The sequence below is a fragment of the Ochotona princeps genome, chromosome 26, assembly GCF_030435755.1.
Source record: "Ochotona princeps isolate mOchPri1 chromosome 26, mOchPri1.hap1, whole genome shotgun sequence".
Taxonomy (NCBI): Eukaryota; Metazoa; Chordata; class Mammalia; order Lagomorpha; family Ochotonidae; genus Ochotona; species Ochotona princeps.
The window spans coordinates 370,255-397,690 of NC_080857.1; the positions used below are offsets into that span (position 1 = coordinate 370,255).

General features: G+C 58.3%; 2 protein-coding genes across 4 annotated transcripts in view; one reads left to right on the plus strand and one right to left on the minus strand.

Moving 5' to 3' along the window:
• Nucleotides 1–1,072: 1,072 nt before the first annotated feature.
• Nucleotides 1,073–27,436, plus strand: part of BRF1 (BRF1 RNA polymerase III transcription initiation factor subunit) — a 33,925-nt gene continuing 7,561 nt past the window's right edge. Inside the window, exons 1-10 of one of the 3 annotated variants that reach the window (XM_058655154.1) lie at nt 1,073–1,315; nt 3,154–3,234; nt 5,569–5,742; nt 10,468–10,499; nt 16,253–16,325; nt 22,351–22,500; nt 23,381–23,474; nt 24,345–24,471; nt 24,887–24,926; nt 25,579–25,671. In XM_058655154.1, coding sequence (XP_058511137.1) covers nt 1,132–1,315; nt 3,154–3,234; nt 5,569–5,742; nt 10,468–10,499; nt 16,253–16,325; nt 22,351–22,500; nt 23,381–23,474; nt 24,345–24,471; nt 24,887–24,926; nt 25,579–25,671 — 1,048 coding nt within the window. In that variant the 5' untranslated portion in view covers nt 1,073–1,131. Of the gene's footprint in view, nt 1,316–3,153; nt 3,235–5,568; nt 5,743–10,467; nt 10,500–16,252; nt 16,326–18,502; nt 18,672–22,350; nt 22,501–23,380; nt 23,475–24,344; nt 24,472–24,886; nt 24,927–25,578; nt 25,672–27,436 lie in introns of those variants that run through there. The other 2 variants (XM_058655156.1, XM_058655155.1) reach the window with 2 other exon arrangements.
• BTBD6 (BTB domain containing 6) lies at nt 16,732–18,867 on the minus strand. Its single transcript, XM_012926749.3, has 4 exons — nt 18,414–18,867; nt 18,242–18,332; nt 18,033–18,151; nt 16,732–17,964 (listed from the first exon to the last, which is right to left on the minus strand). The coding sequence occupies exons 1-4, from the start codon at nt 18,791–18,793 to the stop codon at nt 16,932–16,934; spliced, it is 1,623 nt and encodes a 540-aa protein (XP_012782203.2). The 5' UTR covers nt 18,794–18,867; the 3' UTR covers nt 16,732–16,931.

Genomic DNA, 27,436 nt, shown 5'->3' on the forward strand with positions numbered 1-27,436 from the left:
TGGTGGTTTGCCCCCCAAAGGCCTCTGTGATGCAGGCACCCCCAGCAACACGTTAGCATCAAGCCCTGTCACAATGCAATGTCACAAACTACACAGTGGAATTCTCGTTTCTAGCTTTCCTGTTTTCCCCCAAAGAATTTCCTAAATGAGCCACCAGGTGCAGGTGACTCATTCCAGAAAGCTTTAGAATCACCTTCAAGCCTTTGAAAACCCTGTGGACATTCTTTCTCTTTTAACAGTCCCCATTGCTGCTTCCCCCCTGCCCAGAACTCGGCCAGGCTGAAGCCGGCAGGCAGGAGTTCCGTGGAGTCCGGGGGTGGGGGGCCCAGGCCGCCTCGGGGCGCCGCGGGCAGAAGTGAGGGCAGCAGCCGCAGCCAAGGCGTCCAAGGTCCGTCCCGGGACCGTCCCCACGGACCGCGCGGCTACGCCGGGACCAGGCAGGTGGGCACCTTCGGGCTGCGGGGCGTGGGAAGCCGGGGCTTGCAGGCATGGAGCACGCACAGCACGAGGGGCGTCCCCGGGTCCCACCTAGGCCGCACCTTCGAACCCCGGGGCGGCGGGCAGCCCTGAGTACGCGCAGCCCTCACAGGGGCGAACCGCTCAGCCGGTCTCCAAGCCCATGCTCAGGGCCCGCCCCCGTCCGCGCGTCGGCCCCGCCCATCGCCCTAGGCCCCGCCCACCCGTCACGTCCACTGAGGCCATGTTTTACCCAGGCCCCGCCCGCCTTGCAGGCCACGCCCACGGTGGACACGTTTTGCTAGTCCCGCCCACCGCGGAGCCCCGCTCTAGCCAGGCCCCGCCCACGCAGGGAGTGCTCGGCGCTAGCCCCGCCCACCGCGCAGGTCCCGCCTCTCCCGACGGCGCTCGGCGCGCACGGCCGGGCCTCCCGGGCGGCCTTCCTTCCCGAAGGGTCGGCGTCGCGCGGTCCCGGAGCCCGCGGGACCCGTGCCCGTCCCGGCGGCCGTTGAGGGCGGCCCGCTTCCGGCGGGCGGCGCGAATCTGCCGCTGCCAGTCGGCAGTGCGGCGCGGGGCGGCCTCGCGAGAGCGCGGCGGGCGGACGCGGCTGCGCGGGGCCTGGCGGCGGGCGGCAGGCGGCGGGCCGGGGTCGGGGCCGGGGCCGGAGCCGCCAGCATGACGGGCCGCGTGTGCCGCGGCTGCGGCGGCACGGACATCGAGCTGGACGCGGCGCGCGGCGACGCGGTGTGCACGGCCTGCGGCTCGGTGCTGGAGGACAACATCATCGTGTCCGAGGTGCAGTTCGTGGAGCACGGCGGCGGCGGCTCGTCGGCCGTGGGCCAGTTCGTGTCGCTGGACGGTGAGTGCGCGGTCCCGGGTGGACTCTGCCGCCCCAGGGAGCGGAGCCCGCGTCGCTGCAGTGACCCTGGGTGCTACTGGTGCTGCAGAGGCAGACCTCCATCCGCGGGTTCCCTGCCCTACGGGGTCCATCCTAGGCCAGGAGCCAGAGCTTCGGGTCCCCAGGCCTTGCCATCCGCCACTGCCTGCCCAGCGCGGACGCGAACCAGCCTCGAAGGGAGCTCGGTGGGCAGCAGCTTCAGCCACTGCCGTTGTTTAAGGCGTCCCTGGGGTTGTCTGTGCAGAGGGCCGACTGTGTGTGAGCTGTACTGTGCCTCCGGTGTGTGTTGTGTGTTTGTGGGCTGTACTGCCCCTCGGGTGTGGGGTGTGTGTGTGACCTGTTCTGTCCCTTGGGTGTGTTTGTGTGGGCTGTTCTGTCCCTCGGGTGGGGGGCTCTGTGGGTCTGTGTGTGCAGTTTGTCTTCATTCTGGCTTTCCTAAGGTTGCGATCACGAGTGTGTTTATTCCTGGGATGCTCTTCTGTGTGTACTGATGGTATCCTGTATTTTTCTTTAGTTTGTTGAGGTGGCTTTTTTTCCCCTTCACTAAATAAAACAGTAGTTATATATGTATGGGATGATGTTGCCGCAGGTGGCAGCCCAGCCACTACACCTCAAGGCTGGCCCCACTGTCCTTTTTCTAATGCGACATTGAGTAATTTGTTGCAGTTGCATATCCCATTTTAATGGAACAATGGGCAATTTTTTTCTTTTTCTAAAAGGAAAGTTGGAAGATTGTGGGGACCAGGCTGAGATATGGAGGCTCTGGTGGAGTGCCAGGAGCGACTGTGGCCTTCCCTGTGGGTTTCCCGTCTTGTCTTTTTTCTCTCTAGGTCTGGCTTTCAAATAAAACTTAGGACGAAAAGGAAGCCTGGTTGTGACTCCCAAGCTGTCTGCAGGTGCAGCTGGCTGCCCGGGTGGGAGGCCTGTGGTTCCCTCCACCACCAGGGGGCAATAGATGGCTGCTGGACTGTTAGGGCTGTGCCCAGCCCAGCTGTTGTCCGGCTGGCTGCCTTAGCGTTTTCTTGGCTACTTTGATTTCTGGTTGCTTCCGGCTGTGAGTCCTTGGGGTTCCTTCTCTGATAAACTCAGGCCGTGCCCGTTCTCAGCCTGCATTTGTGGCCCCACGACTTCCTCAGAGTATCTGTCCCCGGGGTTCCGTGGGTCCCTGTCTCATCCTCACTATGTCTCTTGCACAGGCCTGCGTGGTGTGTGTCTGTACTCTGTCACAGTCACGTTGGCTCCTGTGCCGGCGGCTGAGGACCAAGGCCGCCTTTGTTCACAGTGACTGCAGGGGCAGGGGAAGGACCCCTCCCCCGGAGCCACCTGGTATCTTCATGGGCATAGTGCCTGAGTGCCAGCCCTGAACCCTGCTGGGTGGGGTACAGCAGTCAGTTGTTAGAGTTCCCTGGCAGAGTGCCCAGCAGGCCTCAGTGGACCAGGCTGTGCACTGGGTGCCTCCTGTGAGCCAGCTACCTGGTGGCTTAGAGTGACACAGGGCATGGTCCCTGCCCTCTGGACACCTGTTGTCCAGTGGGAAGAAGGACCTGCTGAAGTGTCAGAGGACAGGTGCAGTGGGTAGGCTGGCCAGAGAGTGTGGCATGAGGTGCTGGCCAGGGGTGCCCCTCTGCGTTTGCTGGGGCTCTGGACTTGGGGCACAGCACAACATGGCAGAAAGCAGACGGCCCCCCTGTGGGGGCTCGGGCAGGTCATGGCTGGGTCCGTGTGAGTGACAGCATCATCCCTGTGGTGCTTCACCCACGTGGGTCCTGACCTGCTGCTAACTAGTCTCTGTGTTCTAGGTGCTGGCAAGACTCCGACTCTGGGCGGTGGCTTCCATGTGAATCTGGGGAAGGAGTCGAGAGCACAGACCCTGCAGAACGGTACTCTCCTGCCAGATGGCCATGGGTGGGCTCTGGCACTGGGGCCGCAGTGCAGGAGCTCGGGATGGGTGAGACCTGCCCTGCGCGTGGGCCCAGTGCCTGCCATGGCCTTCTCCGAGCTCAGTGGAGGCTGCATTCAGGCGGGGTCATCCGGGGCTTTGAGGCCTCCCCTGGGCCGTGGCCCTGAGCCGTGAGTTCAGAGCAGTGCGTCTGTGGCACCCTGACATCGCGGGGATGTGGTGATGTGTCTGTCACGGGTGGAGACACGTCTCTTCAGATTCATCACCCTTTTTTTTTTTTTTTTTTTTTTAAAGATTTTATTATTATTGGAAAGCCGGATATACAGAGAGGAGGAGAGACAGAGAGGAGATCTTCCATCCGATGATTCACTCCCCAAGTGAGCCGCAACGGGCCGGTGTGCGCCGATCCGAAGCCGGGAACCAGGAACCTCTTCCAGGTCTCCCACGCGGGCGCAGCTTTGGGCCGTCCTTGACTGCTTTCCCAGGCCACAAGCAGGGAGCTGGATGGGAAGTGGAGCTGCCGGGACACGAACTAACGCCCATATGGGATCCCGGGGCGTTCAAGGCGAGGACTTTAGCCGCTAGGCCATGCTGCCGGGCCCATCACCCTTTTGTGAAAGCTGCGAAGAGGGTATATTTATGCACAAGAGGTGGAGACCAGGAGAATTGGCAGCTGCCAGCCTGCTCCCGCGGGCATCCCTGCTGCTGTCGGGAGGCTGAGTTCCCGCTCTCCTAAACCTGTTTCTGTTGGGTCAGTCGTCTTATTGTTGAGCTAGGAGAGTTTGTTCTTTCATTTCTTTGAAAGGCAGAGTGAAGAAAGAGAGAGATTTCTCACACTTTGGTTCATCCCTTGAATAGCCACAGTGGTCAAGGCTGAAGCCGGCAGGGTCTTTGGGCCGCCTCTGGAGGTGCTGGGCCCCAAGCCCTTGGGCCACCCGCAGCTGCCTCCCCGGGGTCCTCAGCAGGGAGATGAATTGGAAGTGGAGCAGCCAGACTTGAACCAGTGCCCCTGTGGGAGGCTAGTGCCACAGGCCGTGGCTTTATGCACGATGCTAGTGCGCTAGGGAAGTTCTTTGTCCAGTTTAGATATGATTCGGGTGTTCTCACTCGGTGTGTCGCTGGGACGTTGTCTCTGCCTGTCCCGATGCGGTCCTCGGTCCAAGCAGCTGGCCCTGGGATTTCTTCCGAGCCTTATGGGATAGGTGTTGGTTTTACTCGTCTTGGCGTGGTGCTAGGTAGAGACCGAGACTCGAGATTCGTTCTTTTGTGTGTGTCTGCGTTTCCCAGGACAGTGGATTGAAAGCTCCTGTTTTCCATGGGACCCTTGCTGGCTTCCCTAGTGGGAAACCAGTTGAGCATGAGGACGAGGGCTTACTTCTGGACTCAGCCTGTGCCATGGGCCAGGACGTCTGTCCCCATGCCAGGGTTTGGTTACTGTTGCTTCTCTGTCAGTTTTGGAGCCTGTATCGGATGCTGGTGTCACGGGCGGAGGATTCATCCACTATATCACAAGGCCAGCCCCAAGTTGTGGCTCGTGTGGCAGGGCTTATGCCGTCTTCCTAGGAAGCGTGGGTTGCATTTCCAGTTCCGGGTGCCAGCCTGGCTTCCTCCCAGCAGCGGATGTCTGGAGGGAACTGGTACATGGGAGCTTTCTCTGTCTTTGAAGCAATACATCCTTTAAGCAAACCTGTGTTCTTGTTTTCCTTACCGATCAGTTCAGCAGTGGTGTGCGTTGTGTTCACAGCCCGTCAGGGGTGTGCCACATGGGCTGTAGGGTTAGCTTACACATCTCCTGGCCCACTTCTTTTTTTTTAAAGATTTGTTCATTTTATTACAGCTAGATATACACAGAGGAGGAGAGACAGAGAGGAAGATCTTCCGTCCGATGATTCACTCCCCAAGTGAGCCGCAACGGGCTGATGCGCACCGATCCGAAGCCGGGAACCAGGAACCTCTTCCGGGTCTCCCACGTGGGTGCAGGGTCCCAATGCATTGGGCCGTCCTCAACTGCTTTCCCAGGCCACAAGCAGGGAGCTGGATGGGAAGTGGAGCTGCGGGGATTAGAACCGGCGCCCATATGGGATCCCGGGGCTTTCAAGGCGAGGACTTTAGCCGCTAGGCCACGCTGCCGGGCCCCTGGCCCACTTCTTTATTGGAGAAGCAGATGTAGGGCGGGTTGACAGGGCCGTGTGGCTGACAGGAACCCGGGCACTTGGGCGAGCGCTGGGCATCAGGCTTGGGTCCTCTGGTGGAAGGGGTGTGCTAGTCGGTGTCCTCACTGTTGGAATTCACCTTGCGTCTCTGTGTGGCCTAGGGCGGCGCCACATCCACCACCTGGGAAGCCAGCTGCAGCTGAACCAGCACTGCCTGGACACAGCCTTCAACTTCTTCAAGATGGCCGTGAGCAAGCACCTGACCCGCGGCCGCAAGATGGCGCACGTGATCGCTGCCTGTCTCTACCTGGTCTGCCGCACGGAAGGCACACCACGTATCCTTGGGAGTGGGGAGCTTGGGTCTCGTGGGCTCCTCCCACATGCCGTGGCATGGGAGTGCCAGTGACGGGGTGTCATCTGCAGGGCTGCGAGGGCAGGATGGGGCCCTGCTGCCCGAGAGGTCATGGCCCAGGTTTTCTTCCGGCCCTTGGGCACAGTGTCCAGCATGCTCTCGCTGCGGAGATGCCCTGATTGGAGGGCTTTGCTGGTCTCCCTCCATCCTGGCAGCTCTGCCAGCGCACCTCTCAGCGGGCAGCTCCCGCTCTGGACCAGCACAGGTGTCAGGAGGCTGGCCGTTTCTTCTTCCTGCAGCTCCTCTGGAACCTTCCACCTCTTCTCCCGTTGGGGAATGTCGTCCTCTCGCCCCTCTCTTTGCTTGCTGGTCCCTGCTCTCCTTGAGGAAGCCTGTGTCTGAGCCCCTCTGAATGGTGAGCCCGTCAAGTGGCCTGGGGCAGACCTGCCTCGGCCCTGCGGCCCGGCTCCTGCTCTCCCTTCGCGGGTGGGTTTTGCTGCAGAGGCAGCAGCTCTTCTGTGACCTTGGAGTTCACGGCCACAGTCATGGGGGCCTGGGCGGCACTTTCCTCTGCTTGCCTCACGTTAGCTGTCTTTTCGTGTGTGTTTTAAGATTTATTTATTTGTATTGGGAAGACAGAGTTACAGAGAGGAAGTGAGACACAAAGACCTTCCATCCGCTGGTTCTCTCCCCCAGTCACTGCCCCAACCAGAGCTGCGCCTATCCGAAGCCAGGAGCCAGGAGCCTCTTTCGGGTCTCCCATGCAGGTGCAGGGTCCCAAGGCTTTGGGCTGTCCTCCACTGCTTTCCCGGGCCACAGACAGGGAGCTGGATGGGAAGTGGGGCTGCTGGGATTAGAACCTGTGCCTGTATAGAATCCTGGCACATGCAAGGTGAGGACCTTAGCCTCTAGGCTACGGCGCCGGGCCCAGATTGGTTGATTTTTAAAGATTAAACAGACCTTAGCTTAGACTCATTATAGACATGTTATCGTTTTTGCTTACTGCTGGGTTTTATTTTCTCATATTTTGTGTCCAAACTTGTGCCATTGACCCAGACTTGCGTTCCCTGTCAAGCCCTTGGCATGTCCGGGTGATGCAGGCAGGCCTGCACGGGTGTCGGGAGTGGCCATTCCCTGCCAGCTGGACTAGCTTTGTGTGGAAGCGTAATCACGGACCAGCATCGGTGACACACTGTTCATTTAGTGTGATCGAGTTGTGTCTTGTAAATGTAAGACGTTTGTTCACATTATGTCAGTTGCTAAACACTAGTTAGAGATAGTTCTTTGTCATTTTTGAAGATGTTCACACAGGTGCGTGCGCGCGCACACACACACACAGTGCAGAGAGGGGTGTGTCCCATTCTCTGGGTCACTCCCCAGATGCTGTGTCCGTGGGTCTGGGCAAGGCTGGAACCAGGAGCCAGGAACTCCAGTCTGTTCTCCCCCGTGGGGCCATCTTCTGCTGCCCCAGGCACGGGAACAGAAAGCTGGACCCGAGGCAGAGCTGCCAGCTTTCCGGGGCAGGATGCCGGCGTCACAGGTGGACCCCAGCCTGCTACAGTGTCCACTGCTGGAAGCTGCTCCAAACGGCCCCTCTGCTGTCTGCTGAGTGACCCCCTGTTTGTCGTAAGTGGACGAGTTCTGCCCTCCTGTTCGGCTTCTCCTAGTCTTTGTCTTGGTAATAGCTTTACTGAGAGGAAATTCACCTACCAGACAGTGCAGCTGCTGAGTCCGTTGGCTTGTAGGTGACCCCCACGGTGAGGGCCCAGCACCCTGCTCTCATATCTTTGGCGCCCTGGACCTCAGAAGCCCCTGGCACACTGCTGCTTCTCTGCCCTCATGAGAGCTGGGAGGAGTTCCAGGTGCCTTAGCTGTGTCTTGGCCAGGGCCCCTGCTGGCTGCCCGCTGTCAGCAGCCTGTGCTAGCCACACTCGGCCTTACTGATCTGTTGTGTTTCCCGTGGTTTGTTCCCGGGGTGTCTGGTGGGAGCTGAGCGCTCAACACAGGCAGGGACCCCACTATCTGAACCCTCTGCTGGTTTCCGGGGTGTACCTCAGCAAAACAAGCCCCGGAAACCAGGACCAAGCCCAGGTGCTCTGCTGCAGGACGTGGGCTACCCGCTGGGAGAAAGGCTGCTGGCTCCTCAGCTGTGCCCTGTCCAAAAACCAGAGATAACATGCAAGGCCCTTGCCTTCTGCCGTGATGTCGCTCTGCAGGCAGCAGACTGGAGGTGTGCTGAGCACGCAGGGTCACGCCCGTGGACCTGACTGCAGTGCTAACTATCTTTTCCCTGGCAGAGATGTCTTTACTGCATCCTTGCTTCTGGAGGAGGGGGCTGCCACAGGCTGCACATCTCTTCCTGGGCTAAGGAGCCAGCAGCATGTTGGGAGCTGGGCTGTGCTGCCGTGGCTGCCACTGCCTGCTGTTAGCATTCGCGTGCTGGCCTGGCCGTCACTTCCCCGCGTTCCTCGATGCGCTCGCCTGCGGTGAGGAGATCTAGGCACCTGCTCTTGGTGTGTGGCTTCTGCTACCCTGCCCCCCACCCAGCTGCTGAGTCCCAGCACGTGCTGAAGTTCTAAGCCTGTGGGGCTTCTTGATAGCTCCCCTAGTTGAGTATTTATGTTCTGTTTTTACTCTCGATTTTCTTCCGCTTTTATTTGTCTGGCCATATTAGGCTATGTGCTTTTCTACCAGAGATGATTGCCAGCCTTCTTGCACCTGTAGTTGTCTAGGTGCTGCCCGGAGGCCTCGGCCTGCACTGGGCTGCGTGGCTGCGGGGACCTGCCTCCTCCAGACCCACGGAGCTAGTTCGCCCTGTGCCAGCCCTGTCCTGCCTGCCTGTGTGCCTGCAGAGCTGGGTGGGTTCTGTGCTGTCACCTCAGCGTCAGACCCTTGAAGGGAACTTCCAGGCACGGGACAGACATTGAGGCTCTGTGCCCAGTGACTGAGGTGTCCTGTGTCACACAGAGGTGGACGTTGGTTCTGTGCAAATTGCAGCTGTTGGGTGCCATGGGTACCTTTTGCCGCAGCCACTGGTCACAGTGGGGGATGTGGAAGCTGCAGGCTCCTTGTTCTCTGTCATGGGTGACTGCTCCTCCCCTGGTGAGAAGCAGGTGGCCCAGATGCCCATGCTGTTGGTTGGGTGGTGTTTGCCTGGGAGTCATGAGCACTGCGGGTTTTGTAGGCGAGTGAGCAGTACGTGCTGAGTGCAGGCCACCATGCATGTCCTTTCCTAGTGTGTCCTGGTTTTGTTGTCATTCCCATCTCTGGACAGAGGGACACCACCCATTCGGTGCTTCAGTGCCCAGTGCCCATTCCCCCTGGGCAGGACCTGGCTGCAGCCAGGAGCTACATGTTTACTCCAGGGCTGCCACGCGGCTGGCTCACCCAGCTCTCATCCACCGCCTCTTAGGTGTGCCCTAGTGGGACCTGGGAACTGGGAGCTTGATGCTGCACTGGCGCCCGCCCTGCAACTCTCCAAGCTGGTTTCATACTTATAGGCATGTGTGAGGCGTCTCTGTGTTGGGGATGCTGTGGTGGTCCCCGTGGGTTTTGGATAATTCCAGCTTCCAGGGAGCGAGAGGTAGCAGAAAGGAGGGCTGGGGAGATAGTGCTGGGCAGGAGCCACCAGGAGGTGCTCAAGGTTGGAGCCCAAGGACGTCCATGGGCTTGTGGCCAGGTGGAATGTGTGCCCATTGTGGTGCACAGAGCTGAGTGCAGTGGGTTTCTAGGTACTGTCAACTCCGTGGGGTGAGGCACCAGGTTGTGTTCAAGGAAACCCATGGGATGCTGCAGGAGGTTAGAAGTCTCATTCCTGGCTCCTTTCAACATGTGTGCTTTGTGCAACTGCGTCCCCAGTGAGTGTCCTCAGACCCGCAGGCCTTGCCCTGGCATCACAGAGCCCCACCGACGCCACTCCGCAGTGGACGGGGCTGGCCACTGCGTCCCCAGTGAGTGTCCTCAGGCCTGCTGGCCTTGCCCTGGCATCACAGAGCCCCACCGACGCCACTCCGCAGTGGACAGGGCTGGCCACTGCATCCCCAGTGAGTGTCCTCAGATCTGCTGGTCTTGCCCTGACATGGCAGAGCCCCACTGATGCCACTCTGCAGCAGACGGGGCTGGCCAGTTGCCTGGGCTTGTCCTTCCTCCTGTGGAGGTCAGACTGGTGCAGGTGAGGTGCTCAGGCATTAACTGTGCTGCCACGGCAGACTTGCTGGCAGGTGCACACCTGGAAACCCAGCTGTGCAGCCTGGCTCAGGCCGGGAGCAGTGCTGTTTCTGGTGCAGGCCTTTCCAGGGCCTTGGTTTTCACTTTGTGAGTAAATACCAGGCCAGAGCATATTGAAGATGGTAAGGACACTCAGAAAATCCCAAAAAATGTGATTAGGAGGTAAGCTTAGGAGCTGGTGTTGCGACATGTGCGAGAGCCTCTGCTTGCAGTGCCAGCATCCCAAATGGGCACTGCTTCCAGTCCCAGCTGCCCCACTTCCCATCCAGCTCCCTGCTTGTGGCCTGGGAAAGCACCCAAGGTCGGCTGAGTCCTTACAACCCTGCACCTGGTGGGAGAGCGGGAGGAGGAGCCTGCTGGCCCTCACCCGTGGCAGTAGGGGCTGCCGTCGCGTTGCCAACCCCCGTCTGTGGAGGTGACCTGGACGTGGTGCCTGGCTGGTACTTGCTGAGAGCTGTGTGCCCCTTGACTGGCGCTCCAGACATGCTGCTCGACCTCAGCGACCTGCTCCAGGTACCGGCCCCACACTACCCTGAGGGAGGGGCTACACTGGTGGAGGGGGCACTGGGCAGTACCCCCTGTTGCTGCATGCCAGAGAGAGTCCCAGAAGACGCATGCACGTCTGGCTCCAGAGCAGCCTGTCAGCAGCATCAGTTGAGGGACAGACTGGGCCCCAGAGCCAGCATTTTCTGTTGCTTCTCTTGTTTCCAGACAGCTGAGCAAAGTGGCAAGACCGTACCAAGGGCCCTGTGCTCACAGGGGGGGCTTGGCACTGCGTCCCAGGGGCAGCACTGGGTGCTGGCCTTGAGCTCTGGACCCCACACCCCACGTCTTGCGTTGTGGCAGAGCCCGGGGCCCACTGACCATTCTTTTTTTTGTTTAATTATTTTATTTGATAATTACATAGTTGGTTAGGACACAAAGGGTCAAGGGTTACAGGAAAGGGGGTAAGACCATTGCTTCCAATTACTATTATGGTTATTATTATTTTCTGTATCTGGGGTAAAGGGGGAGATAAAGGGAGAAGCCCTACCCAGCCTCCCACCCATCCCAGGTCCCGATGTGGGGCGTGCTCCGTGGGTACCGCTCAAGTGGTTTTGATAGTTCAACAGTTCAGAACTGCTACCAGTCTCACTATTCCAAGCATGATGAAATCTCTCCTGAATCCACTGGCTGACATGGTTCACCTTAGAGTCTCTGTTTGCCCAGATCTTCACTACCAACACATGGCTGGGGTAGTTGGTTGATTTGTTCTGCCCTTCATCCTTCGTTGTGGTAGCAAGTGTTCTCTGCAGGTTCTGATGGGTTGCTATATCCTCCATGTACACCTAGATACGCTGTCCATTGCTCCGTCCAAGCCCCTGAGGTGGCTCAGCTTTGACACTTGCACTCCATGGTTAGGCCATCGAACCTGCAATTCTCTTCATGGTTGGGGTTCTGAGATTAGCAGTTCAGTTGGAGGAATCCCCAAAGAAACTTCGTCTGAGGTGATCCCAGACCTGATTCTTGTGTGTGAATACCAGTACAGGGTCTGGCACAGTCCATCACCCCAATCAGCTTATGCATATGCTGGTGGTTGCAATTGCTGGATCAGTTCTGTTTCCAGCCTGTCTTCCAGGCAAACCAGTGAGAGCTGCGACTTAGTCGGAGCAACCCACAATAACCCCCACCAGGCCCGCCCCTTGCCCTGGTTCCTGTGCTTGCCAGTATGTATAGCAGACTTGTTCCAGTCTGTCCCACATCCCATTCAGCTCTCCTACATGTCAGTGGGCATTGAAGCCTAGTTCAACCCAACCAGGCCCACTATCCAGCCCACACACATGCTGGCGGGTGCCGTTCTGTCTAGCCACCGCTGCCCCAGTCCTGGTTTTCATGCTCTCCAGTGGCAATGATAACCCCAGAGGGAAATGCCTACTGTTTCCCTACTGGGCCCACTTCCACTCCCGGATCATGCACTCTCCAGGTGGTTCTGCAGTTTAACTTGACAGAATTAGCCCCCAGTGCCAGCATCTGCCAGCTGATGCTCCAGCAAAGCCCAACCAACCCTGGCTTATGCTTGTATCAGTAGGAACACTCAGCCCAACCTGACTTTCCCCTGCTCTAGCTCACATGAGGCCCACAGGTGTTGTAGCCCTGCCAGGTCTGGTCTGTCCTCATCCCAGCTCCTGCTGTCCAATGGGAGTGGCGATCCAGCAGGGGAGCCCTCCACATTCCCCCACTGGCTTTGCCCCCTCCCTCCCTGGTTCTCACTTGTGCTGGTTGGATGCTGTGGCCCAGTCTGGCATGGCCCCTCTCACCTCGGCACTTGCCAGTGGGTGCTGTAGCCTGGCCCGGCCTGGCCCACCCCCAGTTCCATTTCATGCTGGTGGGGGTTACAGCCTAGCCCAGCCCACCAGGCACCCAATCCCAGCCGTACTTTGTACCGGTATGCGTTGTGATTGAACCTGGTCTGACCCACACTCTTCTGGTGCTCAAATTCACCAATGGGTGATGTGAACTGGTTCAGCCTGGTCTGCCCCTGACCTATGTATGCTGGTGGGTACCTTTCCCTGGTCTGGTCTGGGCTGCTCCCTATCCTGGTTCTTGCTCTCACCTGTAGGGACTGTGTCCTGACAGAGGAGTTGCCCAGGCTCCTCCATCAAAACCCCTCCCAATGTCAGAACTCGCGCACATATGTGGGTCCAAGAGCCAACCCTACTTAGTCCACATCCCGTCCTGGCAGGAACGGTGGCCTTTCCTGACTTACCTTCAGCCCATTCTAGATCTTACTGTTGGATGTTTCAGCCCAGCCAAGGCTTGTCCATACCTAGACACTACTTACACATGGCTCACTAGGGGCAGAGGCCTAGTCTAGTCAATCCTACATCTACCCTGGTCCTCTAGAGCACCAGATGGTGCTGGAGTCTAGCCCGGCTTAGTGTGTCCAGCCCCAGTCCACACTTGTGCCAGAGGACACTGCTACCATATCCAGACCAGAATGTACCCCAACTCCAGCCCCCACGCTCACCAGTGGGAACCCCAACCCAGCTAGGGTGTCCTCTTACCTCCCCAATCGGGCCTGTTCCCAGCCATAGATTGCACGCATGCTAGTGGTTGTTCTGACCCAGCTTGGCATAGCCCCTCACCTGTCTTGGCCTTTGATTTCTGTTCTTACTGGTGAGCTAAGGTTTACTCTATCCTGCCTGGTCCGCCCCCTTCCATAACCAACCTGCACTTTAGCCAACAGTTGGAGCTACTTTGCCCAGCCCAACCCCCAGGCCTGGACCATGTGATCATCAGTGAGAGTTTTGGCCCACTAGGGGAGTTACCCAAGTTTCCCCACTTGACCCACTCCCAGACCCAGATTTCATACATGCCAGTGGATGTTAGGCCAGTGCCCAGCATAGTCTACCCTTCCATCTTGGCCTTGTATGGGCTGGTAAATGTTGCAGCCCGGCCCACCCCACACCGTTTTAGGATGCACTTTGGGTGCTGCTGCCTTGACCTGCCCAGACTGTTGTTGGTTCCTTTACCTGTGAGTGATGGCAGGTTCCATGAATCACCACCCCAGCTCTTGAGCTAACCAGTGGGACTTGTATTTCCACAATATTGGGCCCATTTATCCCCTGCAGAATCTACCCCAGGACCTGGTTCCCTTGAGTGCTGGTTGGTGTCATGACCCTTCCTGATGTGACCCATCCCGTTCCACACTCAGTCAGCTACTGGACTCCATCTCAGGACTCCCATGTGGGCTAGTGAATCAGTCTGACCCAAACAGATCTTACAGACTATCCCCTGCAAAACACCAGGTCTCAGTCCCTAAGCTTGCCAACAAGTTCAGTGACCCTGTCGCTGGGAGTCACACTGGATTCATCCCTCACCTACACTCACACTGGCCTTACCCATGGATGTTTCTAGGCAGCCATTACATACCCATAACCCCTACAGCTCGCCGCTGGGTGGCCAGCAGGTGGAGCCTCACGCCACTTGGTGCGCTGGCCTCCCAAAAGCTCAGGACTTGCTCACTGCATGGCGACAGTATCCATGGCCCAAGTCCCAAGTATTGGGTCTGACCTGGCTTGGGTACCCTCTGCAGTTGCCTTGCTGCTGAGGGCTCCTGTTACCTAAACCCCACAGTTGAACACCCACCCCTAGGTTCCTCTGGTCACAAGGTGGTGGCAGCAGGCCGTTCTTGAGGACTCAGGAAGGGGAGTGGCACTGACCACGTGTCTGCAGATCTGGGTGGCGCCTCTGGTGTTCACTCAGCCTGGCTCAGGTTTTCATCCTCCCGGCTGTCTTGGGTTGGCATCTCTCAGCAGCTATTGCTGAAATAGTTTGTGGTCAAGCTAAAAATAACCTGTTAGAATTGTGATAATCTCGTCGCTCCACATTTCAGATGTGCCCTGCTTAGTTCAAGGCCCTGGGGTCCCATGTGCATCCTGGTAACTTGCCAGGAGAGGCAGGTATGGGACGTCCATCAGGGTATTAAACAGCAGATGCCCATCAGGTGGACACTCCTGCACAATCAGGGCTGACCTCAGCTGGGGAGGTACCACTGAAAGCCATGGCCCCCGTCCCTGGGGGAGGCGGCGTACTGGGAAGTGAGGGGTCAGTGGGGCAGTGCTAGGCAAGAAGGGCCAGTGGGGCAGCACTGGGCGAGAACATCATTCTATTAGCAAGAGACTGACCTAGGGACTTGCCCCAAAGATTTATTTATTGGAAAGGCAGTTATAGTTCATTTCCCAGATGGCTGCAGCAGCAGAGCTGGGCCAGTCTAGAGCCAGGAACCTCCTCCAGGTCTCCCACATGGGTGCGGAGCCATTTTCCACTGCTTTTCCAGGCACATTAATAGGGAGCTGGAACTGGATTTTAAGTGGAGCCCCGGACCTAAACTGCCCCCAGATAGAATACTTATAAGATACACAGTGCCAGCCCCAAGGGCGGGACACTTTAAGGGAACGAACAGAAGGTTGAGAACAGAAGGGACCCCTCGAATTCATCTGATTTTGTCCATACCCCAAAAGTGAAGCATCTCCTGGGCCCACCCCTTGGCAACCTGCAGGAACTGGCACCGTGTGGGAAGCCCTCTGCTCTCGAGCCAGCTGAGGGGTTCTCGGAAGGGGAGAACACGGTGGGCCTCAGGCAGTACTGCAACCCTGACCTCCAACGGTGCTGCACGTTGCCCCTGGGACTTTGCACATGCTACATCCACCCGAAGGGCTTTTAGGGGATACTGTCCCACCATGTGTGTCTGGGACCTTTAGGGGGGTATGGGCAGAAGGCAGGGCAGCCCTCAAGAGCCTGGGCATCCAGCAGCATTTCTTGCTTTGCTGTGGCCTAAACAGGCAGACTGCAGGAGGGCCGCCATGCAGGGGCCTGCTGGGAATTCAGCTCTGAGGGCTGGTAGGCCAGGTGGGCAAATGCTCACGGCCCTGGGCTGGGCCTGGGCGGACACACAGTCATGACCCTGGGCTGGGCTGGGCCCTGGCGGACACACGCTGACGGCTCTGGGCTAGTTCTGCCTAGCAACATATTCATGCATAATTTTCTGCCACACCTACACATAAATGCCTGTTCATACATGCGGAGAGCATGCCTGAGTGTTACACACATGTACTTGGCATGCTCATGTACACTTAGGAACTCTGCATGAGGCCACAGGATTCCTTGGCAGGACACTTAGAACCGCTGGCCCATTCAGCCCGCACTCCTGCACTGACCACTTCCCACATACTCCCAAGCAACTTTGTATGTTGCCTCATGGGCCTGTTAGTCCTTCACCTGAGTCTGCCCCCCCACCCAGGCAGCAAGGCAGGGCCTTGTCCAGGGCCTCACGCACAAGGCTCTGGGGATATTGGGGTCTCTGAAGTGACCGACGTGAGGCCCCTGGGCTGGCCCAGCCTGGATGGCCTGTCACATTGAAGCAGCCTCCCTGTGCCTTGGGTCAGGGGTCATGAGAACCTCCTCAACTGGGCTCCTGGGTCACTAAGGACAGGATGTAGTGAAGGGACAGAGGGCGGTGAGACAGCTGGGGCAGTTACCCAGTGAGGGGTGGGGGCAGGGCTAAGACAGCTGGGGTAGGGGTTTTGGCTTGGCAGTATGTGTGGGCCCAGCAGCGCTGTCATGTGCTCCTAGGTGCATGTCCACCATGCAGTGATGCCCTAGCCAGTATCCTGCAGCAGGTTCTCCCAAACAGCAGTCATGACCTGGAGCTTCCCCAGGGGAGCCACGTGCAGCCAGTGGGTCCTTGCTTCCTAACGCAGTCTCTTCTGGTGTTCTCCCCACAGGTGAACGTGTATGTCCTGGGCAAGACTTTCCTTCTGCTGGCACGGGAGCTGTGCATCAATGCACCCGCCATAGGTAGGCCTCTGGGCTGTGGGAGGGCCAGCTGTGGCTTCAGAGAAGCCAGCCAAGCTCGGGGCCCTCTGGGAGGGAGTGTTGAGTGTCCCCAAGTACTATGGGCCCTCAGCAGGTGCAGTGCCATCTGACAGGGTGGTGGGGGACAGGCCTGGGGCTGACAGCCCAGCATGCTGGAAGGTGTTTTTGGTTTGTTCTTATGTGAGAGATGAAAGAACTCCCACCTGCTTGTTCACTGCCTGCAGTGTCTTGGGGTTGGGGCTGAGGCTGGAATCCAGGTCTACTGAGTGGCCAGTGGGGATCATCTGCTGCCTCCAGGAACTGGGAGTCAAACCCAGGCACTGAGGTGGCGGTGCAGGTGCTGCCCACGTGCCCAGCACTGCCGTTACAACTTCCCCACGCATGGCTGTCCTTTTCTGGAGCCTTTATTATGAAAACCCCCTTGGGTGGGCAAGTGGCGTGACTTCTCTGTGCAGGTGGCGTAGGCGCCAGGGGAGGGGGCCAGGCACTGCCTGATGCCCATAACTGCCCCCGGGGCTCCATCGCAGTGTCCCCAGGGCCCAGGAGGTGTCCCGCACCTCCCCTGCACCTGGCCTCCCCCTTGGCGTCTCAGGCATAGAAGATGAGCTCGGGGATCTGCCCGCCCTGAACCCCGGTTCCATTGGTGCTGTCTGATGAGCACTGGAACTGGAAGGTCACTTTCCCACACTGCACCTCAGTCATCCCTTCCTGTCCAAAGTAGCTGAGCTCGCTGCCGTCCAGGACGGCGCTGGCCGTGTAAAAGGTGTCCTGTTCCACCTGGACCGGGTGCTCAAACCACACTGAGAAGGTGTTGCTGGACCCATCGGACACAAACTTGGTCAGGTTCTGCGCCAGGACCACGCCCAGCCGTTTGAGCTCGATCTTGACTGTGTATTCGGCCTTCCCAGAGCTCGAGCCGTACAAGCCCAGCCCGGCCACGAACACCCTCCTGTCCACGGCAAACTGGATGCTGTCGCAGCGCCCGCGGTACCGCCACTGGTTGCTGCGGTAGGCGGATGACTGGAAGCGGTGGCACCTCTGCGGGGTGAGGCCCTTCCGCTTGGCCAGGGGGAAGTCGAGGAGGGGCTTGTTGGCCGCTGTGTACCACAGGAAGATGTTGTGCGTCTCCTCCAGCGTCAGGATATCCGACTGTGCCGCGCCGTTGGCAAACTCCTCGAGGCTCATGGTCGGTATGCGCACCAGGTACAGGACGCGCCCCAGGACGTGTCGCTTGTTGAGCGGGGTGGCCGGCAAGCCCTGCCTCTTGCACTCGGCCCCGGCCCAGCTCAGCACGGCCTCGAAGACCACCGCCTCCTTGGTGTTGAGGGCCTCCCGGGTGACGATGATCTCCAGCGTCTGCCGGTCAATCTCACAGAAGCCCTCGGAGCGCAGGGCCATCTCGGCCTGGGCGTCAATCACCTCCCAGCAGCGCTGCGTCAGCTCGGGCTCCTCGAAGAGCCGGCTCTGGGACAGCAGCACGCACGCGTTCTTGGCTTCCAGGCTGGTCTCCAGAAAGTTGACGCAGGCCTTGGCCAGTGCGGGCACGATGTACTTCTTGGCCGCGTACAGCGTGGCCAGCACGGTGTCGGCCTCCAGCTCGATCTCATCACTGTACAGGTACCTGGGGCACAGGCTCGCGTGGGCGTCCTGTGCAGCGGCGCCCTCCCCCGCCCCTGCTCCCCGACTTACCTGAGCAGGATCAGGAAGGCTGCGGGCTCCACGTCCGGGATGTGGATCTCAGACTTGACCTCGGCCAGGTCCCCGTAAAACATGGCGTAGAAGACGGAGCTGCCCACGGCCAGCACGTACTGTGGGGGAGACGGGCGCGTGAGCCGCGGGGGGCTCCAGCCCACTGCTCCCGCGCCCTCAGTCAGGTCCCCGGCCGGGCCCCCACCGACCTTGTGGGCGGGCACCCTCCTGGCTGCCCCGAGCGGCCCCACGATGAAGTGGACGTCGGCCATAAGCTCGTTGTTGAACATCAGCGCGTTCCTGCAAGGGCAGAGGACGGGGGCTCGGTCTGCCGGGCCGGCGCCCGCGCGCCGGGGAGGGGAGGGCGCCGGCCGGGCTCACCTCTCGCGCAGCGTCGGGTGGAAGGACTGCCAGTTGGGGCTCTCCAAATTGTTGTTGTTGGGCGCGGGCGGCGCGGGCGCGGGCGGCGGCGGGGCCGGGGCCGGTGCGCTGGGCGGGCAGCGCGAGCCGGCCTTCCTGCCCGTCGCGCCTGCGGCGGCCGCGGCGTTGCTGTTGGCCAGGTCGGTGGCGGCGGCCGCGGCGCCGGCAGGGGCGTAGAGCTCCGCGGCCATCTTCGCGGCCGGGGCGGCCTGGGCGCAGGTGGGCGCCGCGCCGCGCACCCTCGCGCCGCGCCGGGGCCTGGGCAGCGGCTCGGCGAGCACCAGCAGCGAGCTGAGGCACTGCGCGACGCGGCCGTGCAGGCAGGCGAGCGGCAGCAGCATGGGGCCGCGGCGGCCGGAGGGCGCTGCAGCCCGCGCCGCGGCCCCACCCGCCCGGCGCCCGCGCCCCTGCCCGCCCGGCGCGCGAGGCCCTGTGCGTCACGGCGCGGCGAGGCCCCGCCCCGGGGACGTGACGTGCCGCCGGCCGCGCCTGCGCCGGACCTGCCCAGGGCCCAGTGTCAGGGAAGCCTGACGAAGGTTATGTTCCTAAAAAGAATGTTTTCAGAAGTGAAAGTGTGGCCCTAGTACGGCCACACCCCTTGGAGCTTACGTTTCCGGCCTCGGCAGGGCCACCCACACCTTCCAGCCAGAGCTAGGACCCGAACCCAGGGTGGCTGGTGCTGGGGGCAAGCGCTTAGCCGTTGGACGACGCAGCAGCTCGCTGTGGAGGGCGCGGCTCCAGGTGGTGGAGCGCACCGGCTGCTGAAGGCGGCTGGTACACAGCGCTGACCCACGGGGGCTCCCCGCTCCTCTGCTACCTGCTGGCTAGTTCAGATCCGTCCCTGGCCCTCCCCTCCCCCTTGTGTCCATTTCTTTCTTATTTATTTGTTTACCTATTTTTGTTGCAAAGATCTTCCATCCAGTGATTCACTCCCCAAGCGGCTGGAGCTGAACCAATCTGAAGCCAGGAGCTCTTCTGGGTCTCCCAGGAGGGTGCAGGGTCCCAAGGTTTTGGACCATCCTTGACTGCTTTCCCGGGCCACATGGGAAGTGGGGCTGCTGGGATTAGAACCAGCCTCCATATGGGATCCTGGCACGTGAAGGCGAGGACTTTATCCACTAGGCTACAGCACTGTCCCCAGTTTTTTCTTTTTTTTTTTTTAAGATTTATTTATTCTTATTACAAAGTCAGATATACAGAGATGAAGATCTTCTGTCCGATGATTCACTCCCCAAGTGAGCCGCAACAGCCGGTGCTGCGCCAATCTGAAGCCGGGAACCTGGAACCTCTTCCAGGTCTCCCACGCAGGTGCAGTGTCCCAAAGCTTTGGGCCGTCCTCGACTGCTTTTCCAGGCCACAGGCAGGGAGCTGGATGGGAAGTGGAGCTGCCAGGATTAGAACTGGTGCCGATATGGGATCTGGGGGCTTTCAAGGCGAAGACTTTAGCTGCTAGGCCACGGCGCTGGGCCCTCCTTTGTCTTTAAAAATTTTTTTCTCTTTTATTTAATTTTTTGTTTTTTCTTAACTTTTTTTTGACGTGTTTCTTTTTATTGAAGAATAAAAGGTGTTGGGCCAGCTGCACTGAGCAGTGTGTGCTGGAGGAAGAACATTCCAGAAAGAAGGCTCACTGCCCTCCACAGGGGCTTCTTTTTATAGACAGAGAAAAGGAAGTGAGTTTCACAAACAACCTGATTGGCTGCAGTCGCATCTGCCTTCTGTGGAACTGGAATCATGGCTAACTGACTGAGATTTGGTTGCTTGGTTACTAGAGTGGTCTGTCCTGCTGCTCTTGCTGTGTGGAGGGCCGACTCCGGTGGATACAGAGGTCCGTTCTGCTCTGAAGTTGGGATGTGCTTGTTGAATTGACCTGTGGTAGTTTTCCTCCCTGAGCGGTCTATTAAGAGAACCATGGAAAACCTCCAGCTATCGTGGGTCCCAGTTTCTATTTCCAGTGCCTTTTGTTGCCCTGTGTCTACAGGTTGGTCACCTCGGCTGCCCTTCCCTGGCATTGAGCCCCTACCCTCCTGGGGCTGACCTTTGCCCAGCCTCACATGCTTGACCATTTGGCGTTGTTTTCTGCGTCGATTGGAAACCAGCTTTTCTGGCGTGCATTCTAGTGAGGGAAGGTCTCACAGATTGGACACAGCAGCTGGTGCTTGTGTGGAGTGCTCCAGCGTCTCCGAGCGGTGCTCCCGGCCGCCAGCTCTCTGGGAAGTGCGGGTTCTGACGCCACAGGACCCGCTCCTGCTCAAAGATCCCGACTTGTTTGCAGGGAGTCACAAGCAGTTTGAAACTGCGTCTCTTCCGGTGTAAGAATTACTCAGTGTCAGAAGGCTGTTCATGGTTCATGCTAGAAGAAGCTCCTGGCACCACCTTCCTCCTTCCCTTATGCTTTGGCAGATTAGTTGGAGTAGACCAGCAGATGGAAGCCAGCTCACTTGCATGTGGTCTCTCTCTTTCTCTGCCTCATAGAAACATGTGTCAGCTTTCTCACAATATTTTTTTTATTTGAAAAATGTATTAGGTCAAACACATTTCTTCTTTACTGGTTAACTCCTCAATATTTTCAGTGACCAGGAAGGGGCCAAATTTTGGAGCTGGTACTCACTCTGCCCCCCAGGATCTGAGTTAGCAGGAAGCAGTGTTGAGAACTGAGTCCATGTGCTCCACACCTGGCGTGTGGGTGTCATGACAGGACACGTGCTAGGGCACCAGCCCATGTAGTATCTATTTTTTTTTTAAGATTTATTTATTTTTATTGCAAAGTCAGATATACAGAGAGGAGAGACAGAGATGAAGATCTTCTGTCCGATGATTCACTCCCCAAGTGAGCACAACGGCCAGTGCTGTGCCGATCTGAAGCCGGGAACCTGGAATTTCTTCCGGGTCTCCCACCCGGGTGCAGGGTCCCAAGGCTTTGGGCCGTCCTCAACTGCTTTCCCAGGCCACAGGCAGGGAGCTGGATGGGAAGTGGAGCTGCCGGGATTAGAACCGGCGCCCATATGGGATCCGGGGGCTTTCAAGGCGAGGACTTTAGCCTCTAGGCCACGGCGCTGGGCCCCTAGTATCTCTTTTATAGAAACATCATTGAGACCCAAAACTGAAAAGCACTCAATAGTGGAAATGGGCTGTAGCTCCAGCCTACCCAGATGGCCCTTGTGGCCACCTGAGGTAGTCACATGACTTGGGAAGCACCGTCTGGTTTCTTTGCCCTGTAGTCTCCTGTAGGGCTGAGCTGAAGGGCTGTTCGCATCCTGGGGCCCACCTAAGGGTAGGGTCATTCATGGCACAGCCACACATGATCAGTGGGGGGTTGGGGAGGGCCGCTCAGGGCACAGTCCCTTGGGGACTCAGGCGCTGGGGTCCTCTCTGGCTTTGGAGTTGAGTCACATGATGGAACGCCTTTGGGTTGGAGGGCTTGTGCGTGCTGTGGGCATCCAGGGTTTCCGTCTCCCCTGCTGTCAGAGGAGGAACTAAGCTGACGCCCAGCCCGGGTCACCTTTGTGTGCTGCTGCTCCCTTCCTTGTTCTGGGCTAATCCTTGGCAGCTTCATCTGCTTGTCCCATGCTGGCCTGGGGCTCACCCAGCCCTGTCGTCCTCAAGCCTGAGCCTGAGTGGCGCGTCTCTCACAGCCTGGACTCGGGGACAGATCGTGTGTGGCTGCGTACTGTGCTCCTCGACACTGACCCGCAGAGGCCCCGGGTTCCTGCTCTTTATTCCTGCCCCCCTCTGCTAAGCACCTGTGAACCTGTGCGACTCTGAGACCCTCGGAGAACACTGGAGGGCGGGAGAGCTCTGTGGTCTTGAGGGAAGGCGAATTGGTGGGTGCCTGCCCTCCCCTCCCTGGCAGGCCAGCCTGGCACCAGGGCTGGCACTGACACAGCTTTGTGTGCTGCAGACCCATGTCTCTACATCCCGCGTTTTGCCCATCTGCTGGAGTTCGGGGAGAAAAACCATGAGGTGTCCATGACGGCCCTGCGGCTCCTGCAGAGGATGAAGAGGGACTGGATGCACACAGGCCGGCGCCCCTCGGGCCTCTGCGGAGCAGGTACAGCGGAGTCCTGGGGCACAGGCCCTGTGATGGTAGCCTGGATATGGACACACCTGGACCCGGGCTCTTCATTCACTGTGAGGTTTGGGGCGAGCTAAGCTCATGAGCAGTAGGTTGTGTGGGTGACATGGCCTTGCATGAAGAGCTGCCCACAACCTGTTACCCATACTCACAGGCCCTGCAGGTCCTCAGCCCTCAAGGGATTCTCACACTTCCCTGTTGGCCACCAAGGCCCCTGAGCTGAGGAATAGACCCTCAGGGCCAGAATGAACTACCAGGCTTACCAGCTTGAACCTCGATGCTACCCAGAAGCGGTAGCTGCTTGTCCAGCCTTGTGGGCGCTAACAGCCTTGTGTGTCCTCTCATCTGGGTGCCTACCCCTGGTTCCTGAGCAAATTCCTCTAAACCCTTTGGCAGCTGACTTGCGGCCACAGCTCTGCAGGGTCCTGGGTTGCAGCTGCCACTTCATTCCTGGTCATCGACATGGCCTGGCTGGCCACAGTGGCTCTGGAATTGGAGTCCCCTTTGCAGGAGGATGCCCTCAAATGAGGTTGCTCACACCACAGGACCTGACCTCAGGTGGGCTGCCCACACCACATGAGCTTACCTCAGGGGGGCTGCTCACACTACGGGACCTGACCTCAGGTGGCACCGGGTCACTCAAGAGCTCTGTCTCAGGCGGGACTGGGTCACACCACATGAGCTTACCTCAGGTGTGCTGCCCACACCACAGGCCTGACCTCAGGTGAGCTGCCCACACCACATGAGCTTACCTCAGGGGGGCTGCTCACACTACAGGACCTGACCTCGGGTGGCACAGGGTCACTCTGTCTCAGGCAGGACTGGGTCACGTAAGGGCCCTCTTGTTCCTTTATAGCACTTCTAGTCGCAGCCAGGATGCACGACTTCCGAAGGACTGTCAAGGAGGTCATCAGCGTGGTCAAAGTATGTGAGTCTACGCTCCGAAAGAGGTAGGTGACCCCCTCATTCAGGACCAGGGAGCCCTGGGGGTCAGCTCTCCTCCCCTCTGCCACTGAACTGGCTGTGCCCATCCTCCTTGCTTACAGAGCCGCGGGGTGTGCTGAGGGCCACCGTGCCTGGGTAAAGTGCGGCCTTTCTTCTGATCCCAGCATGCCTAAGTTAGGGTGAAGGGGTGTTTGGTATGCCACCCTAACTTAGGGAATCACAGAAAGGCTGTTTCTGGCATACAGTCGATCCTGTCGTCTCTGGCTACCGTCACCCGATGCAGTTGGAGGCTTAAGGGCCCAAGGGCATCCTAGTCCAAATGTGCTGCTCACAGGGCCGAGGAGAGGGCACTTCAGCTGCGCTGTGGCTCCCCCACAGCCCCTCTGGAGGGACAGGCTGCTGGCATAGCTCATGCCAGGCAGGGACGACTGGGTCTGCGGGCAGGCCTGTGACTGCTGCCAGGTCTGTCCCAGGTGTAGGCGTGCAAGCGTGTCTTGTGGCAGTGTCCAAACGCAGATGGAAAGTTACTTTTTCTTTCAGATGCTTCACTTCTAGTTCTTTTTGAAAATGCTTTTGTTGAGCATTTTGAGGTTTGTAGAAGAGGCAGGTTTTGGCGAGAGTTAGGTGCCAATGAATCCCAAGGCTGACTCCTGCCTGCCTGCTGGTCCTGCCCCAGGGTAGGGCTGGAGGGCTTCCGGCTCTGCCTCCTTCCTCTCCTCATGGCCTTCCCTAGGTCTGTCTGCAAGGGCCCCCAGAGCCTGAGAGATGACACTGAGCTACTCACAGCAGCAGGAGCAGGTGGAGAAGCCAGAGAAAACCAGGGGCCGGTCTGATAAACTCTCCTTCCTCTGGACCCCATTGCATGTTTGTTTCAGGCTCACAGAATTTGAAGACACCCCGACCAGTCAGCTGACCATCGATGAGTTCATGAAGATCGACTTGGAGGAAGAATGTGACCCGCCCTCATACACAGCTGGTCAGAGGAAGCTGAGGATGAAGCAGGTGGCGCGGCCGTAATGCTGCCCCGCTGCACGCACACACATACACAGTAACAACCACAAACACACACAGACACACACTTTCTGCCCCGCTTGCTTACTTACAGTGGCTGCTGGCTGACTGGCGGCCAGGCTGCTGGTCACTGCCAGGAGGCCAGTCCTCTACTCCCCCTCCAGATCCGGGATGTGGGGTGTGGACTCCATGACTGCGGAATACTGTGGAGTAGACCGGAAGTCCAGAAAGGAACAAAATGTGCTGAAAATGTGCCTTTCCTGTCGGTGCCGTATGGGCAGGCCCGCCGGGGAAGCAGCCGTGGGCTTCCCTTAGCGTAGTGCTGACAGCTCCAGCTTTGCGTCCTGGAGGGGCCGTGCTGGCTGCACAGCTGCATCCACTGACTGTCTTTGCCCTTCCCTTGCAGCTGGAGCAAGTCCTGTCTAAGAGGCTGGAGGAAGTCGAAGGTAAGCAGGCCGTCTTCCTGTGCGGCCGCCTCAGTGCTAGAAGAGCTGAACTTCGTGTGTGTGTGTGTGTGTGTGTGTGTGTGTGTTTACTTTTTTTCTTTGTCTCTTTGCTCTTTTCTCTCCCTCCCTCCTTCATTCCTTCCTTTCCTTTCCTTTCCTTTCCTTTCCTTGTTTGAAAGAGCAACAAAGAGAGGGGGAGCAGAAAGCTGCCTGCTCTGTCCACTGGCCAGGCACAAGCCAGGAACTCCAGCCAGCTTTCTCACATGGTGCCAGGGACTTAAACACTTGGTCCATTTCTGCTGTGTCCTTGGGCAACTGGATTGGAAGTGGAGCAGCTGTAACCAGCAGCTTGGGGGAAACTAGTATGGCAAACAGAAGCTTAACCTACAACACTGTCAGCAGCAGAGAAAGAGAAACAGAGTTAGAGACTAAGAGCTGCTGTCCACTAGTTCACTCTCCAAATGGCTGCAATGGGCAGGGCTGGGCTGGGGACGAGCTGGGAGCTGGGAGCAGGTCTTGGGCAGGAGCCCAAGCAGGAAGGCAGTGGGAAGCTGAGCCCTGAACGCAGGTGCTGTGCTGCTGCGTGAGTGTCCTTGACTGTTGGGCCGAGTGCCTGTCTCTTTGTGCTTATTTATGCTTTTGACTTATTAAGGTGAAATATCCAGTTACCAGGATGAAATCGAGATTGAACTAGAAAATAGCCGGCCCAAGGCAAAGGGGGCACTGGCCAGCCTGGCAAAGGACGGTGAGCTCCGCCCCACCCTCTCGTGACCTCAAGAACCCCAGAACAGCCTCCCTTAGACTGCGGTCAGCAGCTGCCCTCTCAGGGGAGGGCCTTCCTCCACGCCCGGGACATTCCAGGCCTGGCCCAGCTGCTGGGCCCCCAGGCCAACCCAGTTCTGTGTGTCCTTCTGCACCCCAGCTCCTGCACTGGCCACTATCCCTTGGAGCCTGGTGCCTGGGCTTGCATGCTGAGCCTCTGTCCCTTTGCCCCAGGACTGCTTGCCTAGACCTCAGCCTGGGTCCCAGCCTCGTGAAGGAGCAGGCCTACACACCCCGCATGTCCTGCCGACCAGCTTGGGTGCCCTGGGGAACCCACAGAGTTGGAGTTGAACGTGCAAGTTGCCTTGGCGTCAAGCCAGGTCTCTATTCTCTAGTTGCCCTCTGCTCATGGGGCCAGGTCCTGGGGCCCTGCCTCCTTGTTAGGGCTCCCCAGAATTTGCGACACCTCCACCATGCTGCTTGGCAGCCTGTCCTTGGCCGATTGTGTCTCCCGTGGGCATGCCTGCCACCTGCCGTGTCCTGGCTGCCTCACCAGCGCCATCCTTCCTCGTGTGTCTACACTGCTGGTGATTTGTGAAGGTGCTGATTTCTTCTTTATAATTCTTAAAAAATTTTATTTATTTTTATTGCAAAGACAGATATACAGAGAGGAGGAGAGACAGAGAGGAAGATCTTCTGTGCTTTGATTCACTCCCCAAGCAGCCACAACGGCTGGAGCTGAGTTGATCTGAAGTCAGGAGCCTCAAGCTTCTTCCGGGTCTCCCACATGGGTGCAGAGTCCCGAGGCTTTGGGCCATCCTCGACTGCTTTCCCAGGCCACAGGCAGGGAGCTAGATGGGAAGTGGGGCCGCCAGGACACAAACTTGCACCCATGTGGGATCCTGGCGGGTGAAGGCAAGGACTTTAGCCACTAGACTAACTGCAACAGGCCCATTCTTTATAGTTTTTTTTTTTTTTTTTTTTTTTATATATATATTTATTATTTAACTTCAGTAATTACATTGTATTATGTGACACAATTACATAGATACTTGGGTTCTCCCCACCCCTCCCCAAACCCTCCCACCATGGTGGATTCCTCCACCTTGTTGCATAACCACAGCTCAAGTTCAGTTGAGATTCCCCCATTGCAAGCGTATACCAAACATAGAGTCCAGCATCTTATTGTCCAGCAAGTCCAACGGCTTCTTAGGTATACCCTCTCTGGTTCTTTATAGTTTTTTACAAAGTTACTTATTTGGAAGGCAGGGTTACAGAGAGAATTTGAGTGGTCTTCCATCTGCCTGAAGTGTGAAACTCCATCCAGGTCTCCCACTTTGGCATCAAAGACCCGCGTTTTTGAACCGCCACTTGCTGCCCCGCTGAGTGTGCAGGTGCGCGAGGCTGGGACTTGAGCCAGGCACACTGTGTGGGATGAAAGGGTGGTTTCCCTGCTGTCCAACTGCAGGCCTGCCCCAAGTTGCCAGAGGGTCCTGTGCTGATTTTGTGCCCATTTGATGGGATTTGCTGGCCTTTGGTGCTGAGAAGTCCTGCACCATGCTGTGTTCACGCGATGGTTCAGTGGGCTTCTAGGCACTAAGAAGGTGCCACACCCCCGCTTACGCTGCGCTGTGTTTTGCTGGTTCGCCCATCATTCACTTCCTGTTTATTTTAAGGGTTTATTTCTTTATCTGCCTATTTCTGTATTTAAAAGGCAGAGCAAGAGAGGGAGAGACAGAACGGGCTTC